The following is an 18,277-nucleotide window of genomic DNA, read 5'->3' as shown; positions in this document are numbered from 1 at the left end:
TTTATACAGGGTTTATATCCTTGAACTGAAGGTAAATTGGGTGAGGTCCTTAGTCTTTTGGAGATTACCACGTGAATACTAATGTGTAGGACCTGAAACCCAAGAGAGAATTGTATGATACAGGTTTGCCAGATAAAATACTGGATGCCAGTTAAAACTTTAAATTTCAGATAAAAAGCAAATAATTTTTAGGGTAGGTATTTTTCCGTGCAGTATTGGGGATAGACTAAATACTGAATTGTCATTTATCTGAAATTGAGACTGGAGTGTTTTTAGTTGCTAAATCTGGCAACCATAGTCAGTTACAAGGCGGACCTAGTCAGTTACAAGGGTTATAGGGCAGATACTGGGAATGAGGTGTGAGCCACGCTCAGTCCCCAAGTGCAAAGGCTTCATTCAGAAGCGGGGATGATCATCTCAGAAGCTTCCAAGAAGCCCATAGCAGGCTATTTCTACTAATGACGGAGGGAGGTCGCCGAGCAGTCCCTGAGAAACGGCGGGGGTTGGGGGGGAGAGCAAGTGGAGGCGGGGGTCTCTGGTCTGGTGGGACCTCGAATCCAGGACTCTGGTGGCGGCAAGCCAGAAGTGCCTGTCCACAAAAGATTCCACTCCTGGACGGAATTTCTAGATTTGGGAAGTGTATGCTGCATTTTCAGACTGTCCTTTTCATTTGAAACCCTGTAAGCCTGACAAAGTCAAGTCACAGTTCCCCGAAGGAAGCGGTTCAGAAAAGAAAATCCGTGGTAAACAGGCAGTGCCCCACACCAGGCTCTTGCTACCCTTTCTGGCGGGGCCTTGTTTGTCACCTGTAGAGCCTTTGGAGAAGTGAGTAATCGTGTTACCACTTTTCAGAAAGCAGATGGCTCAGTCTGATGGGGCATGTGGCTCTTGCCATGCCCAACCCTCTGCACACCCTCCCCGCAGCTGGGAGTCCTGTGCTTAGCAGAAAGCGTGCACGTTGTCCATGGGTGAGGCCGTCTACTCCTGGACTTTGTCCTCCCAGCAAACCACCAGTCTCCCTAGGAGGACCGGAGCACCTGGCATTTCCTTCCCAGAGTTCTGTCCACGTCTTGCCATGTGTCTGCTGGAAGTTCCCACTTATGAATGCAGTCATTTCAGTCGCCTGGCTTTTGAGTGCGTTTAAAGTCTCATAGCTTCTGAAAGTGGGCAAGGAACGAGGGAGGTTTGTTGAAGATGGAGTAGGTTGGGGTGGGCGTAAATGTCAACGCGTTCTGCCACTTATTCCTAAGCAGTTCCTGGGCCCTTGGTGACAGGCCGATCCATGACCTCCTGTCCAACCTGTTCTCATTCCCATGTCCTCCTGCTGCGGGTTTCTGGCTTTGACTTGAGGGGAGCACTCAGGGTTGGTAGAGAGACCTTCCAGAGCTAGTCTTCCTGACTGTCCCATGAGGGCGATGTTGTCCACATCTTGAAGCAAAGAGATGAAGGCTGAGTGACACTGAGTAACAGCGTGTAGTCCTATGCTGGGTCACAAGTTGGTTGAGCCTGAGTTCAAAGCCAGGGTCACGTTCCCTGTAGCTGCCCCACGGTCGGGGTGTGTGGCTGCTGCTTTTCTGCTAGCAGGTGCAGAGGGCGTGTATCTCCTGCTCTCACGACCTGTCTTGACACAGTCCAGTGCAGAAGGCTGGCGGGGGCTTGGAGAGGAGATGAACACGGATACAGCCCCAAATCCTCTAGCAGTCAGCCCTGATGGTGGCCTCAGGATGGTACTAGCCACAGGCATAGATGCTGTCTCAGCTGGTGCCCCTTGGGCTTCATGAACTGCCTTTGCCGTCCTCCTGCTTCGGCTTCCAGAGACAGCCTCGGCATCACCTCCATTAAATAATTTTATAGAGCACTTGGCCGTCCCTGGTGCTGTGTTAGAACATTTCCATCCTCGAGTGTCACGGCTGGACGCAGCCTGGGAAACCATCTGACCCACCCACGCTTCCCACAGACTGGTAGAGGCTCTGCTGTTGAAGAATCCCCTAGCTGTGCTTGGTTCTGTGGCTGGCTGGGACGCGTTCCTTCCAGAAACCTTGGAATAAGCCCGGAGGCCCATGTGTTAACGCGCCTGGGAGTTAAACAAGCTTCTGAAACGCCCCTGTAAACAAAAAGCGTTTTACAGGAAAAAGGCCTTCTTTTTCTCGTTCTTTTTCTTTTCTTTTCTTTTCTTTTTTTTTTTTTTTCAGTGTCTGGGTTTAGATCACTGTTAGTCAAACTGCGTCTGTGTCTCAAGAGTCTGCTTCCTCCTGACCTCATAGCGGATGCACAGAAGGATCGTAACATCCGTCTGTTGTCTCCTAGACAGGCAGCTCTGGGGAGACCGGTGGGGTTGCTGCGGCCCAGGGGCCCATGGCTCAGGTTCTCGGGATCATGTCTCAGGAGGAAGCTGGCATCTGCCATCCTGTTTCATCGCCCGTGGTGAGCTCTCTCTGCATGGCTGAGCTCCCTCATTGCGCTCTCCTCCTGGCCTGTGTCCTAGTGAGCAAGAACGGTTCCTGGTTCCTTGGCTCCTCTGCCTGAACAGGGTTGCCCTTGGGGAGAGGACAGTCCACTGTCCCTCCCTTCCCCCCCCTCATTTAGGCCCCAGGCCCAGAGAGTACAGAAAATGCAGTCAACCCATTTCCGTTCCTCCTCACCTTCTTCCTTCTCTACTCCCTTTTCTCCTAAAGTGAAGGGCTCCGGACCCTGGGATGGCTGAGCCTCCCACCTCTCCCACCCCCAGCTCTGACATCTTGGGATTCTCCCGCTTGGTTTTAGTGGCTCTTCTCTGCTAGCCTGCGGTCCTCTGCACCCGTCCTGCCCCACACCCCGTGGCACACAGGCAGCCGGCATCCAAGTGTGCAGACCTCCGTGTGGAAAGTGTTCTGGATGCCAGTGCTATTTGGCTACTTCCAACTTTCTAGAGGGACGGCCTTGGCAATCTTTGCCCAGCCAGCGAGCGAGAAGCCATCCCCACAAGGGTGGAAGGCCATGGAAAGATGTCTGTGGGTGGGAAGCCGAATGTCACGCTTACTCTCACTATTTGTTCTTCTGCTCCCGGTGGCCCCAGTGCCTGCCAGACAGTATCACGTAGTACAGGGTTTCTCTCTTCTCCTGCCTGCTCTCTGGAAGGGAAACTGTCCAGCTGATGGTTTTCACCGCTCCTGTTGGAGGTGGAGGGGCGGCCGTAGGTGCAAAAGGACACTCCTTGTGGCCATGAGTACATTTAGAAATTAACCCTTGCCAGAGCATGACCTGTGGCAGTCACCCAAATAAATGAATTGTGTGTGATACTTTCCATGTAGATTACCAGTCCCCACGTTTTGGGGGAACCTGTCTCATTAAAAAACACTGGAAGGGCCCATGTTTTCTCTGTGCCCGCACTCCAGAGAGCACACTGCTTTTTAAAATGTGGGACTTGTATGTCAGTCATACGTCAGTGCAAAGAAACGAGTGAGTGAATGAGTGCATAAGTGTCAGGCTTTTGCGGTGAGAGGGGATCTCTAAGGGGTTCCTGTTAGTTGTCACTTTGAGAACTTCTCTGACGTCATTGGGTCATGATCTGAATTTAGCACAAGAATCTGAATCTTCATAGCGGGGCGTGAGCCAGGCTGTCCGAACCCCGCTGTAAAATCACAGAGTGTACCATGCAGTGGCAAGGAGCACGGAACCAGTGGTTTTACTTAAAATCAAGAATCCTCCAGTTCCTCGGCAGCCCGGCTTCTGAGTGGTCTCACCCCAGCTGGGTCTCCCTCTCAGTCTGGCCTGACTCAGAAGCTATGGTACTGGATCTTGGATGATAAAGTGTTATTTTTTCATACTTAAAAATAAAGACCAAATAATTATGAAAGGTTATGTTTAATTTTTAGTGAAAAGCAAGAATAATTTGAAGTGTATACTGGAAAAAAAAAAAAAACCCAAAACACAACCAGTCTTCATCCAAAAGTGTGACTTTTTTTTTTTTTTCTTCCTAAATGTCATTTGTAAGACTTAGCAGAAAACACTCCCTGAGCTTCATGGAGGGCAACTTGAAAGCAGTCAGTGGGTTCTCCACTTGCTCCTGTAGGTCCCCTGTGGAGTCCTTCAGAGTACAAGTGCCAGGCTTCTGGGTGTCTCCTTCCATGGGCTTTGCTGGTTCCAGGCATCTGTGTTTGTAAAAGGTTCCACTGGTGATTTCGAAGCCTCACCCGAAAGGGTCTTGCCGCTCGGGAGGGAAGGGATGGCCCCATGGCCCCCCTCTTTGACGGCTCCTGATGCTGGAACTCCGCGGGCCAGTGATGCCGGCGGTGCTGGGCTGCACACCAGTGTGCTCCATGCAAATGGCACCCCCTGGAGTTGTGTGGTGCGCAGTGCTTCTTTCTTCCTCCCCCTTGTGCTAATAAGGCCCCGCCCCTGGCCCAGGCAGTCGGCTCACCTGCACGAGATGTGGCACCCGTGGGTCATCCCCCCGAAGCTGAAGGGCCCCTGTGATTGGTGTTCCCAGGGGTTTGTGCTGGTTGACTTTGCTGCCAGGTCATGCCAGGTCATGTTTGCGTGTGGCCATCTCAAGGTTACGAGGCTCACGGGCCGGGCTGCAGCTCGGTCGCTCTGTTTGTTAGTACACAAAACCTGTTCCCTGTAAGAGCCAAAACTGGGACCTTAGCACTTGGGGGAAGTAGAAGAATCCAGTGATAGGGTGAATGATTTACTGCCGCCTTCTCTCTCCAGAACTTTGACTCACCCGATCCCTTCCCTTGGCCCCTACCAGCCCCTCACCTCCTCCTTCCCTCCTTGCCCCGGCTTTCCCTGCACCTCCAGCCACACAAACACAGGACCAGCTACAGAGGAGCCGGGTCTGTGTTTTGACGTATTGTCTGTACAGTACAAAAGGAATCAAAGTGGAAGATTAAGACAGGCAGGGCAGAGCAGAGAACTCCTCTCTCAGGAGTTGCCCCATGGTGGGGTAGAGCTCAGCCTAGGCCCTGCTCAGCCGCGTCTCTGCAGGCAGGTGCATGGCCCGAAGCTCATCTCCTAACACAGACTCGGTCCTGTGTGGGTCCCAAGGAACCTTAATGGAAGGAGCAGGCCTCCTCCATCTTATCCGCGGGAACTGCAGTGAGCCGGGGCAGAGGTCCCCGTAGGACTGTGCCAGCATCTCAGACGGGAAAGCACGTTTCCCTGCTTTGGGGCCACTGCAGGCGGCAGGCCACATCCGCCTGGGCCAGGGAGAGGGGAATGGCTCCCAGGGACATCCCGGGCTTCCAGATACCAGTTGAATTTCCCAGCGTCAGATGTCCTTGCCATGCCAGAAATTACCGAGAGGTGGCTTCTCTTTGTGACAGATCAGAGGTGTTTCCTTGCTGTTCTCTCAAATCCCTTTCCTCTCTCTCTTTTGTTTGTTACTGTTATTAAGATTTTTAATGGTAATACTGTTGTTTTAAACGTCTTGGTTTCATTGTTAATGTTTAGCATTTTGAAGACAACCTTCATTCCACTTCATTCAGGATAAGAGAAGATACCACTTGAGCTGTTGCTATTACCTGTGGTCTTTTTTTTTTTTTTAGAGAGAGAGAGAGTGTGTGTGTGTGTGTGTGTGTGTGTGCACGCGCGTGTTGAAAGGAAGGGGTGGAATGGGGATGGGGAACAAATGCCAGTTATCCCAGGAGAATGAATGGAAAGCGACTTTCCTTTTTCATTGCAGTAGAAAGCCAGATAAATATATATTTTTTTTCCTGCTTCAGGTCAGAAACCCTTCCCTTGTCAAAAATGCGATGCCTTCTTTTCTACCAAATCTAACTGTGAACGCCACCAGTTGCGCAAACACGGAGTTACCAACTGTTCCCTGAGAAGAAACGGGCTTATCCCCCAGTCAAAAGAGAGTGATGTTGGACCCCATGATAGCACAGGTAGTGCTTCCGGGTGACGGAGAGGAGAGGGACAGAGGAGGGCAGCTCCCAGAGCTCTGGCAGCGTGGTAGTGAGCCCCAGCCGTGCAAGCATGGGGGGCTGCCTTTCCCATTTCTCTGTAGGACTCGGCAGGCCGTCCCCAGCCGTGGGCCCCGCCGAGGACTGGGAGCTGGCAGTAGGCGGGGGCCTGGGAGACATCCATCGACATGCCCCAGATAGCTTTCCTGAGCGGCTGGGGAAGATCTGTGGCCCTCCCAGCAGACCCCCCTATTCCTGCCCTGGGGCCCCTCCGGAGGTGGGAGCTCAGCTTGGGGGTGCAGCTCTAGCTCTCGGTAGGATCAAATTTAAAAAGGATATGAAACCCTACTGGCTTTGGGTGTTGTTTCCTCAAAGCCCAGCCTCTGCCGCATCCTACAGAGTGGGGGACGGGCTCCTGCTGCTGTCAGGGTGTTCCAGGAAGTAGTGATGCCAGCCCTCTGCAGGGGAGGGGCATGTGGGGAGGGGGTGTTTTTCTCTTCAGTAACTCTCCTCCCAGTAAAAAACTTTGTCTTGTTTGAAAAAGCACTCTGCATGTCCTTTCTTTAATCACATCTCTGCTTGACCTGAATCCGGGTATTATTCTCGTGTGCTGATATGTGCTTCCTTCCTCCAGCCCCTACAGAGCAATTAACGGCTGCTCAATGCGTCTCCTGGCACCTTTTTTTTTTCCTTACAGCTTCTGTATTCACTCCTGTCCTCTATTCAGTACATTCCAGCATCTCCAAGTGCTAGGGTTCTGCATCTCCCACCCCCCCCAAACAGATCAGAAAATCGGCTGCTGTGGGTTCCCTGTATACATGACTAGTTAGCTGGCTGTGGGTTAGTTACAGCTATGGATTCAGTTCTGCAGATCTCGAAAGCTTGACATTTCCCCATTTCTCGAAGCCAGACTGGGTCTCCCCAGAGGCTTTTGTCCAGGGGTATAATTGTATCCTGTGCTTCTCTCCCTCAGATGTGGGTCGGGGTGGGAAGCTGTGTTGTCTGGGGGCCCCCTCCTTTCTCCCCAGCCCCCTTGTCCTTATCTGAGTTCCAGGGGGAGAGGGGCACATCTGAATGGGTAGCATTTCCAGGAAGAGCAATTGATTCCAGACCCTCTCCTTTTCCCCCATGCCTTCCCCCAAGCCCTTGTGAAACAAGGCAGTCCCTGAACTGCCAGGCCCTTTGGTTAAGATCAAACCCTCTAAGGGTGTAAAAATGTGAGCCAGTTTGCCACTTCCTCCCCCCAGCTTCCATTTCTACATAATTGGCTGGCATCTTTGGGTAAAGAAAGATACGGAACCTTGGAGCCCCATGAGCCAGAGATCAGTTGTTCCATCCCCAGGAAACCCACAGCGATCCTGGCAGAACTCGAATTTGCTGCAGATGATCGCTCTTAATGTTTAACAGCTGGCTGTTAACAGTTGTCACCTGGTAGCTCCAAACACTTTCTCGAAGCCTAGTTTAAGAAGCAGCTATGTGATTTTACCTGTAGTGGTCCCAAAAGAGAGAAAGCAGTGGATAACTGAGGGCAAGGGGCACCCTTAGTTTCCCAGGGTGGCCGGCAAGTAAGTACCAAATGATGAATGCACATTTTGCATTCCGCTTCTTGAGCTTATGGAAGAGCCCAGAACCAGGCCTCCTGCCGACATCTGGGGGTGCGGGCAGCTGTGGGAGCCTGCAGACACAAAAAGCTAATCAGAACATACATCTTAGCTTCAGTTCACCAAATTTTACATTGTGGGTGTATTTGTTTTTTAAATTTGCAGTTACATGAGTTCTGTTTTGCCAAACCCCATCAGAGCCCCACCTCTGCCCGGTCCTGGACGTTATATAGGGTTTCTTTAAGGGACAAAGCCTCGGGAAAAAGAAAATTCACTGAAAGCTGTAATGTGAAACCAGCGAAGAGAAAATAAATGTTTGGTTTCGTTGTGGTCATAATCCATACATAGTAAGAAAGCGGGGGACAAAGAGGTCAGGGAAGTGGGGTTCAGTGATTTCAAGGAGAGTTGCACACCCAAGTGAGCATGGCAGGGGTGTGGGGTGAAGCTCGCTTTCAGGGCTCCCTCCCATGAAGTTAAAAGTGAGGCTTTAGAGGAGGACCATTAAAAAAAAAAAAAAAAGGGCAGGAAATGACCAAGGAAGTTCTTGAGGGGTATTTTAGGTTTATATGCCTAGCTTCAAGTCCCTAGACATGTTTTATAATGTAAGTCTGACTTTTTTAATCACCTAAGTTCTTTAAAGAAAATATATCCTGGATTCCACCCCGAGGAATGCCAGCAGTGCTATGAAGAGGCAGCTCGGGCTTAAAGGGGCACATTGGTCCTTGAACTAAAGCTCTCTGTTCCCTTTCTCGTGGGCAGAGAGGTTCCCTGGCCCACTTTGTCTTCGAGGATCCTTGTGGTTCTTCAGGTGATGCCTGCGAGAGCCTTCATATCTGTGGGCGCCTGAGCTTGACTTTCTAAGTCAGCGGAAACGTGGACGTTTTTATATTGCTCCTTAAGGGTGGCTGGCCTTACCAGCCAGGAGCCCCTGTGCCCACACGCACAGGAAATGGTTCTGGGGAGGCCAAACGCAGACAGTAGCTTCCTCAACAGCTATGCCCCTGGCCAGGCCGATTGGGTGTTTAGATTGATAGTTGGTCACATCAGCTGAGGAACATGGAACTGCTAGGAAGCAACAGGTAGTTCTTTGTTAAGCTGACCTGAGAGTCTCTACTCTCCCTGTAGGAGCAGTGGTGGGTTTATTACTTACTGGTGCACACAGGATTCCTGCCTCCTCACACAGTTTTTCTTAGGTGTAGCATCATGAATGAGGGGAGGGCTAGGGACAGAGAGATTACCAGTTAAGATAGGTGGCGTTGCTCAGAAAAGCCATCTGTTGTGCTACCTGCATTTGAAGGTGTAGGTGGTTGAAGAAGGTGGGATCGAAATAGGACCTGGCATTAGAAGCTGGATATTCATGAAAGGAGAAGAGGCTAAGTCTACAGTTGCCAAGAGTCCCTTAATAAAAATCAGTTGGAGTTGCTAGAACCTCAGGAGTGCGGGCTGCCCTGTTAAAAGTCTCCCCCTAGTGGAAGTTTGGTAGAGCACAGCCAAGCCCTCTTTTGTTCACCGGTGGAAGTGAGCTGGCCTTTTACTGGATTTAGGGTGAGCTCTCCATTATCCATGCTAAGGAGGGGCCCAAATGTGAGAACAATCTGATATTAGCGTATTTACTTGGGTTTAGTTTCAGAATTCATCACGATTTTTTTTACGATGTCTTAAATATGTTCTGCTACGGTGAACTTGAAAACCCATGTTCTTTGGTGAAAAAAAAAAAATAAAGAAATAGCCTAGAATATACTGGGACAAATAGGAAGCAATCAGAGATTAAGATTTTTCTTTTAAGAAACTGAGCATTCTATCCTTTTTTTAAAAATAGACTTTATGCCAAAATTCATTTAGTAGATGCTCTCTATTGGGATGATTCAAGAAAATGAGTATATAGTTTTTTTGTAGAGTAAGGCGTAGACGTTGGTGTATATATCTCAGGAGTCTTCTTTAAACTTTTTGGATAATTTATAAAAATCATTTATTGACACATGGAAGTGTAGATGGTTGTGGATAAGCCAAAAGCGCCAGACAGGTGTGGCCATGGCCAGGGGAGGGCCGGCTCCTTCACCCCCATCGCAGGACCACCTTGATGGCAAAGAATCGATCAGGTGACTCAGACTGATGGGCACAGGCGGACATGGTGACATGTCCAATCACATACGTGAGGGGCCGCTTAGGTGCCCGGATCCACTGGCTCGGGCATTTTAATCAGAGATCCGCACAGGGAGGGAGGTACATCCGACCTAAGTGCCACGAAACCATGGGTTTTGCCAGCCCGATTATGGGAAGAGTTTCTGATCCCTGCAGTAGTAAGTTGGCCATTGGCTCGATAATTAAATAGTAGTTCTCAGCAGACAGCTTCAGGGCCTTAGCATGTAATAAAAAAGCTGTTAAGACCTCATTCAACCTGAGTGAAGAGAAGATGGTGCTTCTGATAAATTCTGTTGTCCGTTCTGCGTCATTGGTGCTGCCACAGTGCCATCCCTTAAGGTCATTAAAAACTGGCAGACTTTCTGCATTTCATTTTGCTGTGGAGGGTGGACAGGTAGGAGCAGATGAAGAGCTAGGAGAGGTTTCCCCTCTCTGCGTGGGGTCCTCACGAGAGTGAGGGAGGCCCGCAGGTGTGCACGCAGCTCCTTTTATGCCTTGGAACTCTGGGAATTAGCCGGCAGGCAAGAGCGCCTGTACCATTGCACAGAATCCGTGCTTTGGGCCAGATTCTGTGAGATACTCATCAGGTACTGTGTTCCGGGAGTGGGCCTATGTATGTTGCATGTTTGTATGATCTCTCTGCACTGGAAAAATAACTTTGACAGCTCCGCTTCCTCAATCTCCCTAGTGCTGCGAGCCTCTTGAATGCACCAGCTCTCCTCTCTCGCAGGTCCTTCTGTCTGTGCTGCCCTGAGTCGCTCACACCTTCCTGGGGGCCTGAGCATCCCTGTGTGGCAGTGGAGGGCTCTGGGCACCGCTACCGGGAGCCGGGGTGTGGGGAATGGGGCGGGGGAGGGCCCAGCTCTGAGAACAGCTGGTCTCTCGACCCCAACACGTGTGGAGGGTCCTTTTGCCTTTTGTAAATGAAACCCAAGCTCACCACGACCTTCCAGGGATGTGAGTGGGAACAAGGATTGGGGGGAAGAGGCATCCTTGCTGGGGTTGGCATACAGGCTTGGGGGCCGGGTCCAGCTGAGAGTCCCGATGGGGCTCTTGGAAGGGCATATGGGTGGCGTCGGCCTCAGCCTGTGCCCCTATGCTCACTCCCACAGATAGCCAGTCGGACGCAGAGACACCAGCGGCGGGCGGTGAAGTGCTGGACCTCACCTCCCGCGAGAAAGAGCAGTCTGCGGCCGAGGGAGCCCCTGCGCCCGACCAGGTCCAGGAGGAGCTCCCCGCAGAGGAGGTGCCGCAGGGCCCGGCCGCACTGCCCGGGGCGGGGGACGAGCAGGACGCCGGGGAGAGCCAGGAGCACGGGGACAAGCACGGTGTGGAGGAGAGGGACGAGGACGCGGACGGCCCAGAGGAAGACACCGTGAGCAACAAGAGCCTGGACCTCAACCTCGCCAGCCGGCTGATGGGCTTCAAGCTGGCTGAGGGCGACGCGGGCGCCACGGGCAGCGGGGGCCCCGCCCAGCAGGACCAGAAGCACGCCTGCGACGTCTGCGGCAAGAGCTTCAAGTTCCAGGGGACCCTGAGCCGCCACAGGAAGGCCCACGGCCGTGAGGAGCCCCGGGAGGATGGCCCGGGCGCCAGCGGAGCGGGGACCGCCGAGGACCCGCAGCCCGGCCCGGCCGCCGTCCCCGCGCCAGAGGCGGAGGAAAAGCCCGCCCACCCCTCGGAGGAGCCCCCGGCGGAGGGGGTGGCCTCGTCGTCATCGGAAGCCTCGGGGGACAGGCAGGGCGAGGAGGCGGAGGGCACCTCGGACGGGGAGAGCGTGGCCGAGAAGAAGTCCTCGGAGAAGAGTGACGACGACAAGAAGCCAAAGACCGACTCCCCGAGAAGCGCGGCCAGCAAGGCCGACAAGAGGAAGAAGGTGTGCAGCGTGTGCAACAAGAGGTTCTGGTCCCTGCAGGACCTGACGCGGCACATGAGGTCCCACACAGGTGAGGGCGCGGGGCAGGGGTGGGAGGCGCTTTGCTGGTGGGGGCTCGGCCTGCAGGCACCGCCTCCCGCGAAGCAGCGAGGCCGAGGCCTGGCCGCGGCGTGCGCGTGGGCCGGTGAAGCCACGTGAACTCGGAATTTAGCGGGGGTTCTCTTCCAGTCGGAATACACTAGCGCCCTGCAGAGTCGCGGCAGGGCGGCCCCTCGGCAGTGGTCGTTTTGAGAGCATTTTGGTCAGTCCTCCAAGCCTCCATCTTCCTAGCTCTAGACCGGGGATGAGGGTTGCCCTGTCCCATAGAAGCATCTAGAAGAACGTGGGCGCTGGGCGTTTGGGGCCCGTGCTGCGCCTGGGAAGGACTGGGGGTGTGGCCTGGGGAGCCGGCAGTACGGACAGGTGCTCAGCGGTGCTGTGTGGGAGGCTCCCGGGCTTGGTTCTCAGCCGTCAGGTGGGAAGTTGGTTGCACATGCGCACAGCGAGGGCCTTGCCTTTCCCGGCTGTGCGGCGGCCGGTCTGACGTCCCTGAACTGGAGCTACACGGGTGTGTCAGGGCGGCCGTGTTCCACGCGTGTCCTCGCCCCTTTTGGAGCTCTCCGTCTACAAACCCTGAGGCGGGGCCATTTTTTTGGTAGAAAGGACAAGACCTGGATATTACTAACAAACCCAAAAGATTTAAACCTATCCTGCCCGCCCCCTCCAAAAAGAAGCCCCTAGGGCCTGCATCGAGGTCTGGGCTTTCCTCCTGCCCCTCCCCAGGCAGCCACGGTGCTGGTGCGCACATTCTTCCGGCTCGCTGCTCCAGCCGCCACGGGGAGGATTTGGAGGGCTCCGTGCTTGGCTCCTAGCAGAGAGATATTCTTGGGCCCCTGGCAGGTGGTGCTCTCAGCTGCTCTCAGTGCAGTATTTGTGAGCAAGAGGGAAAGCCCCAGCTGCTCCAGATCAGAACACAGAGTATCTGGTGTCTTTGACTGGGGAGGTGCCGCTGTCATGTGCAAGCCACAGAAGTGGTGCCCTCTCCCTGCAAGAGGGACCCCGATGCTGTCCTCCCCTGAGGTTCTTTTCAGGCCCGTCTGGGTGTCCATGAGGCTTCCCCCTGTGGACCTGGGTTCCTGCATCAGTGTGTTAATGACCTAGTCAGATGGAGCGCCTGGGTCGCTCAGTTGTTAAGCGTCTGCCTTTGGCTCAGGTCATGATCCCAGGGTCCTGGGATCAAGCCCAGCATCAGGCTCCCTGCTCAGTGGGAAGCCTGCTTCTCCCTCTTTTACTTTAGCTGCTTGTATTTCCTCTCTTGCTGTGTTTCTTTCTGTCAAATAAATAAAATCTTAAAAAACAAAAAAAAACCTAGTGGGAGAGGTGGAAGGGAGAGAGAAGCTGAGGGTGGCCCCTTGCATTTCTGCTTCCTTATTTTCCAGTTCAGACAAAGAAATTGGTTTCCCCTGGGTCGGGGGGTGAGGGGTGGTTGTGGCTCCTGCTGCCCGCTGCTCCCGTGCCTGCTTGCATGGCTGCTGCTCTCATGTAGGACAGAGAGCTGGATTCTGCTGGCCTTACTGTTAACACACACCACTTCTTTTTCCCACCACTCCAGGAGAAAGGCCATACAAGTGTCAGACCTGTGAGCGAACCTTCACCCTGAAGCATAGCCTGGTTCGCCATCAGCGGGTCCACCAGAAAGCCAGGCACACCAAGCAGCACGGGAAGGACAGCGACAAGGAGGAGCGGGGTGAAGAGGACAGTGAGAGTGAGTCCACCCACAGCGGCAACAACCCCGTCTCAGAAAACGAGGCTGACTCAGGTCCACCGGCCAGCAACCACGTGGCTGTCACCCGGAGCCGAAAGGAGAGCCTAGCCAATGCCACCAAGGATCCCAGCCGCAGGGAGGAGCGGGCAGCAGGTCGGACGGCGAGTGCCAGCCAGGCTGAAGCTGGCAGGAGTGCTCCCAAGGCCGCTTCAGGGGGCAGCCCCAAGGGGCAAGCGTCTCTGGGTGACCCTGACCCAGAGACCCCGGCGACCCTCGTGGAGGCCCTGCCAGAGCTACAAGGCAAGGGGCCCACCCACCCCATCCTGGCCGCGGACGGTGCCTCGCCACTCCTGGGGATAGAATGACAGCCCATCACGTCCCCCCACCAGCACACAGACGAAAGCCAGCAGAGCAAAGTGTCCTGAATCTATATTTCATGAGGTTTCCTCAGTGCCCTTCAGCTGTCGGGGAGTGAGAGAGAGATGAGAGAGAGAGAGAGACACGAGCAGCAGCGGGCCGTCTTGCCCGATGCCATAGCCTTACATCTCCGTGCAAGAGACTCCACACGCACGCTTCCGGTGCCTTAAGTACTCACCAGTCCTTCAGTGTCAGCCTGGGCGTGTGTTTCCCCAAAATGACTTTTTGAAACAAAGCATATATTTTAATGAATTTTTTTGGAGAGGACCTTTTCATTTAAGCATTAACGTTACCTTCTGTATTGGTGTGTGTGAGCTTGTTCTTGCAAATCTGTGATAGTAACGTACGTTCTGTGAGCTGGAAACAGAAGAAAAAAAATTTGTCCTTGGATACCCATAACCAATAACTGGAAGAAGATGATGTGAATTTCATGTAAATTGCCAGAGGATATGTGGATAAGATGTTCTTTTTTCTCAAATAGACCTTTTTCTCGTTCTGTTTGCTACATGGTGGAGCTGTAATTTGGGCCTCCATATGGCGGGATGTGGTTGATGAAGGTTTCCAGTTGGGCGCCAGCCAAAACCGGGGAAGATTCTAGCTTCAACCTTGTACGTGTTTTCAGCGTTAGACATGGTATTACTGTTCAAGTTTCAAGACCTCCGTTCTTAACTTCCAGAGGAGAGTTACGCTGGCAACTTTAACCTATGGAGAACGTGCACAGATGTCCTGTATCTGATTTCCCCCATGTTTGGTATATGTATTATTAATATTATTATTATTATTATTATTATTTCATCAGTTTGCTGGTCTCTGCAGTCAGCAGAAACAAATGGGCAATATTTGTCCGGGGAGACCTGGGCTGCCCCTGGGTCCCTGTGTGGGCATCTGCCCGCAGCTTTCCTTGGCCCCCCACCCCCCGGGTGGTAGCTCTTCTACTGTACTTAAACAAGCCTTTCTTCCGTGACTGCAGAATCCGCACGGGCCGGCCGGAGAGCAGCTCAGAGAGGGGAGAGCAAGGGGGCACGTGCCCAGGGCTTCCGAGGAAGCTAGGTAGCAAGGAGACCCGTCCCTCCCCAGTCTCCCTGCCAAACCGGGCCGAAGCCTTACCCGCCTGTGCTACTGTCGTTTGCAAAGCGAGGAAGTACTTCTACTACTACTGGTAATAAAACTGCACGTGCGAGATTGGAAGATGAGAAATAGATTTGTATTTACCTTCCTGTGACGTGGGGTTGGTGCTTGAAGCGAAACATGCTGTTTCTGGTGTTCCTGAAATAGCCCGAACCCCTGGGTGTGAAAAGGCAGGATTTTTTTTTTTCCACGAGCATCCCATGCGGGCCATAGAATTCCCTCACTGTAGCCCCCAGCAGTGATGAGAGACGTTTCCCTACTGTAGCTGACCTTGCGTTCAGCGTCCTGCCCCTCCACCAAGACCTCTAGGGCGCCCGACCCACTCGCCCTCCCCTGGCCACTCCTTCCCCCCCCGCACCCCAGCCCCTTCTGGCCCCCGAGGGGTCTTCCCCCTCCACTTCCACTCACCAACGCAGACACACACACCCCCTTTTCTCCCCCACTTCCTTCCCAACTCCTCCCATTTCTCGGGGCCAAAATCCCAACTGCCCAGACTTCAAAGGAAGATGTTTTTCTCTTGGGATAATTACTTGTGATCTCTTTGCATGTGAAAGGAAAAAGGTCGAGGTATCTATGATTTGTAACTGTACTGGGGATGCCTGAACCCGAGGTGTGACTGACTCTAGAGGGCGACAAATCAGAACCAAGGATCTCCTGTTATCCCTTCACACCCAGTGTGGTTTGCGTAGTTCAAATGCCGGTTCACGCATCCCTTCATTTTTTTTTTTTTAAATGACCATTGTTATTGTTACTGTTGTTGTCACTATTTGGGGTATCTCATGTTTTGTTTCTCTCTGCAACTCTCCACACTAAAACTCGCGACTCTGTGGAGGGAAGCCATGACTGAGCGCTACGCTGCGGTGAGATGTAGCAGGAACGGGCCCGGCCACGCAGCCAGGGGCCACAGCTCGCAATAATCACTATTGATTTAAAGCTTTATTTAGCCTCCATCTGTACCCTCGTAGTCGATAAGGTCTTGCCACATTTTATTAGTGAGATTGAGAAGTGTATTATTTGTTTGTTCTGCTCTCCCCTCCCCCAATATTAAACTGTGAAATTTGTGATTTGTTTAAACTCTGGGTGAATCATAGTTTAGTTTGCATGTCCAGTTAATTTGTTTCTATACAATTTGTTTGATTCTCTTTCTCCTTCTCTCAGGGCTTTTACAAAAAAAAAAAATAGTATATATATATATATATATATATCCATATATATATATGGATCTTCTGAAAAGTTTTTTGAGGTGCAAGTTTTTCTCGTTTTTCTCTTTGATTTATGGACACAATGCTGAGATTCAATCACTACATGAAACTCCCGGCTGTGAAAACAGAATATAAAACCTAGGGCTGTTTCCCATACAGCCCCGGGGGGGAAGCTATGCGACAGTCGGGTGCCGGTTTCAGAAAGATGCACCATCCCTTCCACCCTCTCCGTCTCTGTCCTCTCTTTCTTCAAGAAGGAAGTTGATCCCAGTGATTTCAGCCCATGCATTAAACAGGAAACAATAATAAATGTGTAGAATTCATATTTTTCTAAAGGGAACTTAACTGCTGCTCCGTGTTATGTACAAAACCGGTTTATGCCACAGGAACAGAATCACAAGTTTGGTTTTGGTACTTTTTGTTCCTCTTTGTATTCAGTTGTATAGTACTTCCAAATTCAGAATGAGAAGAAAAGCTGTTCTGTATCAAACCATCTAAGCAATAAATGTTATATTTTAAAAATGGCAGATTGCCGGTCACACGGCCATCCTGTGATTTGCTGTCATTCTGCCAGCGTGTCCTCGCCCCTCGCCCGTGCGGGACAGGCCACTGACATCTGGGGCCATCGGGGGAACCGCGTGCCTGCTCCCTGACCCAGGAGGTGATGAGGCTGCTGCTTTAGCGACGGCTGAAGCCAGGAAATGGGTCTTCTGGGCCGCACCTCCTGGGGTGTCCACACCAGCTAGAAGGGGTTGCATTGCCCCGGGGTGCAGGAGAACCCACGCAGATGGGAGGTCTGTCGTTGTAAAGTCACAAATGGGCAAAGGCCTGAAGCTTCGAAGCCGGGACTCAGCAGCTCCGGGGCGAGGTAACTATAGATGGGACTTCAAATGCACTGACCATGCTGTCGGTCTAAGCCCCAGGTCACGGCAGGACGAGTTATAGTGCTCTGGTCTGTAAGGACTCCCCTCACCACCACCCCCACCCACACACACACAGCTGCCTCCACACTCAGGAGCCTGGCTCCCAGCTCCACGCTGAGCCCAACCCACCGAGCTGCCCAGGCGTCCCTCTGAAACTCGTTGTAAACATCAGTTCCTTTCATTCCCCCTTCCACTAGGGAAAGTAAACATCCAGAAGACGGTTGAAAGGGAGGAAGCCGCATGGGGTGCTCGGCCTCTGGCTAAGACAGCCCTTGGCATACACCTAAGGGCTACCTGTGCTGGCCCAGAGTTCTTTGAAGGCACAATGGAAGAAAAAACCCACACCCAACTTCTTCCCTAATAAACAGACTACTGTTAAAGAAGCTCATTATATAGATTTCTTTGGAAGCCACAAAATAAATTCTGCAAAAAAATGTCCAGGGTACAAGTGCTAACTCCCTTGCTTTTCCAGAACAGCGGCCTGGAAACCTGGCCACCACCTGGGACATGGGCTGCGTGGGCCTGCACTGGGCTCCCCACCCACGACCGGGAACACCAGTCGTACTGTCACTGTCTCTCAAATAACTATATAACATCTTTCAAAATAAAATCAGTTTCACTTTTGTAGTTGTCCCAACGTGGCAGAGGTCTACGAGCTACCCTGAGCTTGGGGACATGTTTAGTTGTTCATCCCTTCCCGGGACCTGGTTAACGTTGACCACGCATTTAGTCAACAAAGCTGTTCCTGGGCAGGCAGTGTATGCCTGGCACTGTTCTGGGCACGGAGAATACAGCAGAAACAAAACACATTTCTTTCTTGGTGGAACTTGGACCTTGACGGTGGCAGACAATACACAGACTGGTTGAGGACAGTGCAGAGTTAATGCAAGTGTCTGGGGAGGGTCCCAGAGAGAAAGGCCTTTGGGGGTTGGGTGTTACCGGGCCCTGCAGAAGCCATGTGACCGGTGTGGGGTGGCAAGGGGTGGGGCAGCGGGGGACAAGGGTTGCGGGGCTTGCTGGCTATGTGTGGACTGGGGGATGATGGGACAAGGGTGGACACGGGGAGGCCATCAGGAGGCAGCCACAGTGATGTAGGCCAGACATGGTAGCGGCTTGGAGCAGAGCAGTGAGGTAGAGACACTAAGAGGTTGGGGTCAGGGTGTATTTTCAAGGGTTGCTGCCAGCATTGGTTGACCCATCAGGTCCAGGAGCTACAGAGAAGTCAAAGCTTGGAGAGTCCACCCAGAACACACGGGCTCACAGCTTGGCTGTGATGTTCAGGTGTCCAGAATTCAT

At 52.5% G+C, this 18,277-nt stretch overlaps 1 protein-coding gene across 7 annotated transcripts in view; it reads left to right on the top strand.

Moving 5' to 3' along the window:
- The window catches only part of RREB1 (ras responsive element binding protein 1), a 176,294-nt gene extending 159,697 nt beyond the window's left edge, over positions 1–16,597 (top strand). For 6 of the 7 annotated variants that reach the window (XM_047732956.1, XM_047732955.1, XM_047732958.1 and 3 more), the window contains 3 exons: positions 5,706–5,870; positions 10,744–11,577; positions 13,159–16,597. In XM_047732956.1, coding sequence (XP_047588912.1) covers positions 5,706–5,870; positions 10,744–11,577; positions 13,159–13,676 — 1,517 coding nt within the window. In that variant the 3' untranslated portion in view covers positions 13,677–16,597. The remainder of the gene's footprint in view (positions 1–5,705; positions 5,871–10,743; positions 11,578–13,158) is intronic. The other variant, XM_047732959.1, reaches the window with a different exon arrangement.
- The last annotated feature ends 1,680 nt before the right edge of the window (positions 16,598–18,277 follow it).

This window comes from Lutra lutra, chromosome 6 (genome assembly GCF_902655055.1).
Source record: "Lutra lutra chromosome 6, mLutLut1.2, whole genome shotgun sequence".
Classification (NCBI taxonomy): Eukaryota; Metazoa; Chordata; class Mammalia; order Carnivora; family Mustelidae; genus Lutra; species Lutra lutra.
The sequence above is the reverse complement of the archived record's forward strand: the minus strand, read 5'-3'. Positions and strand labels throughout refer to the sequence as shown.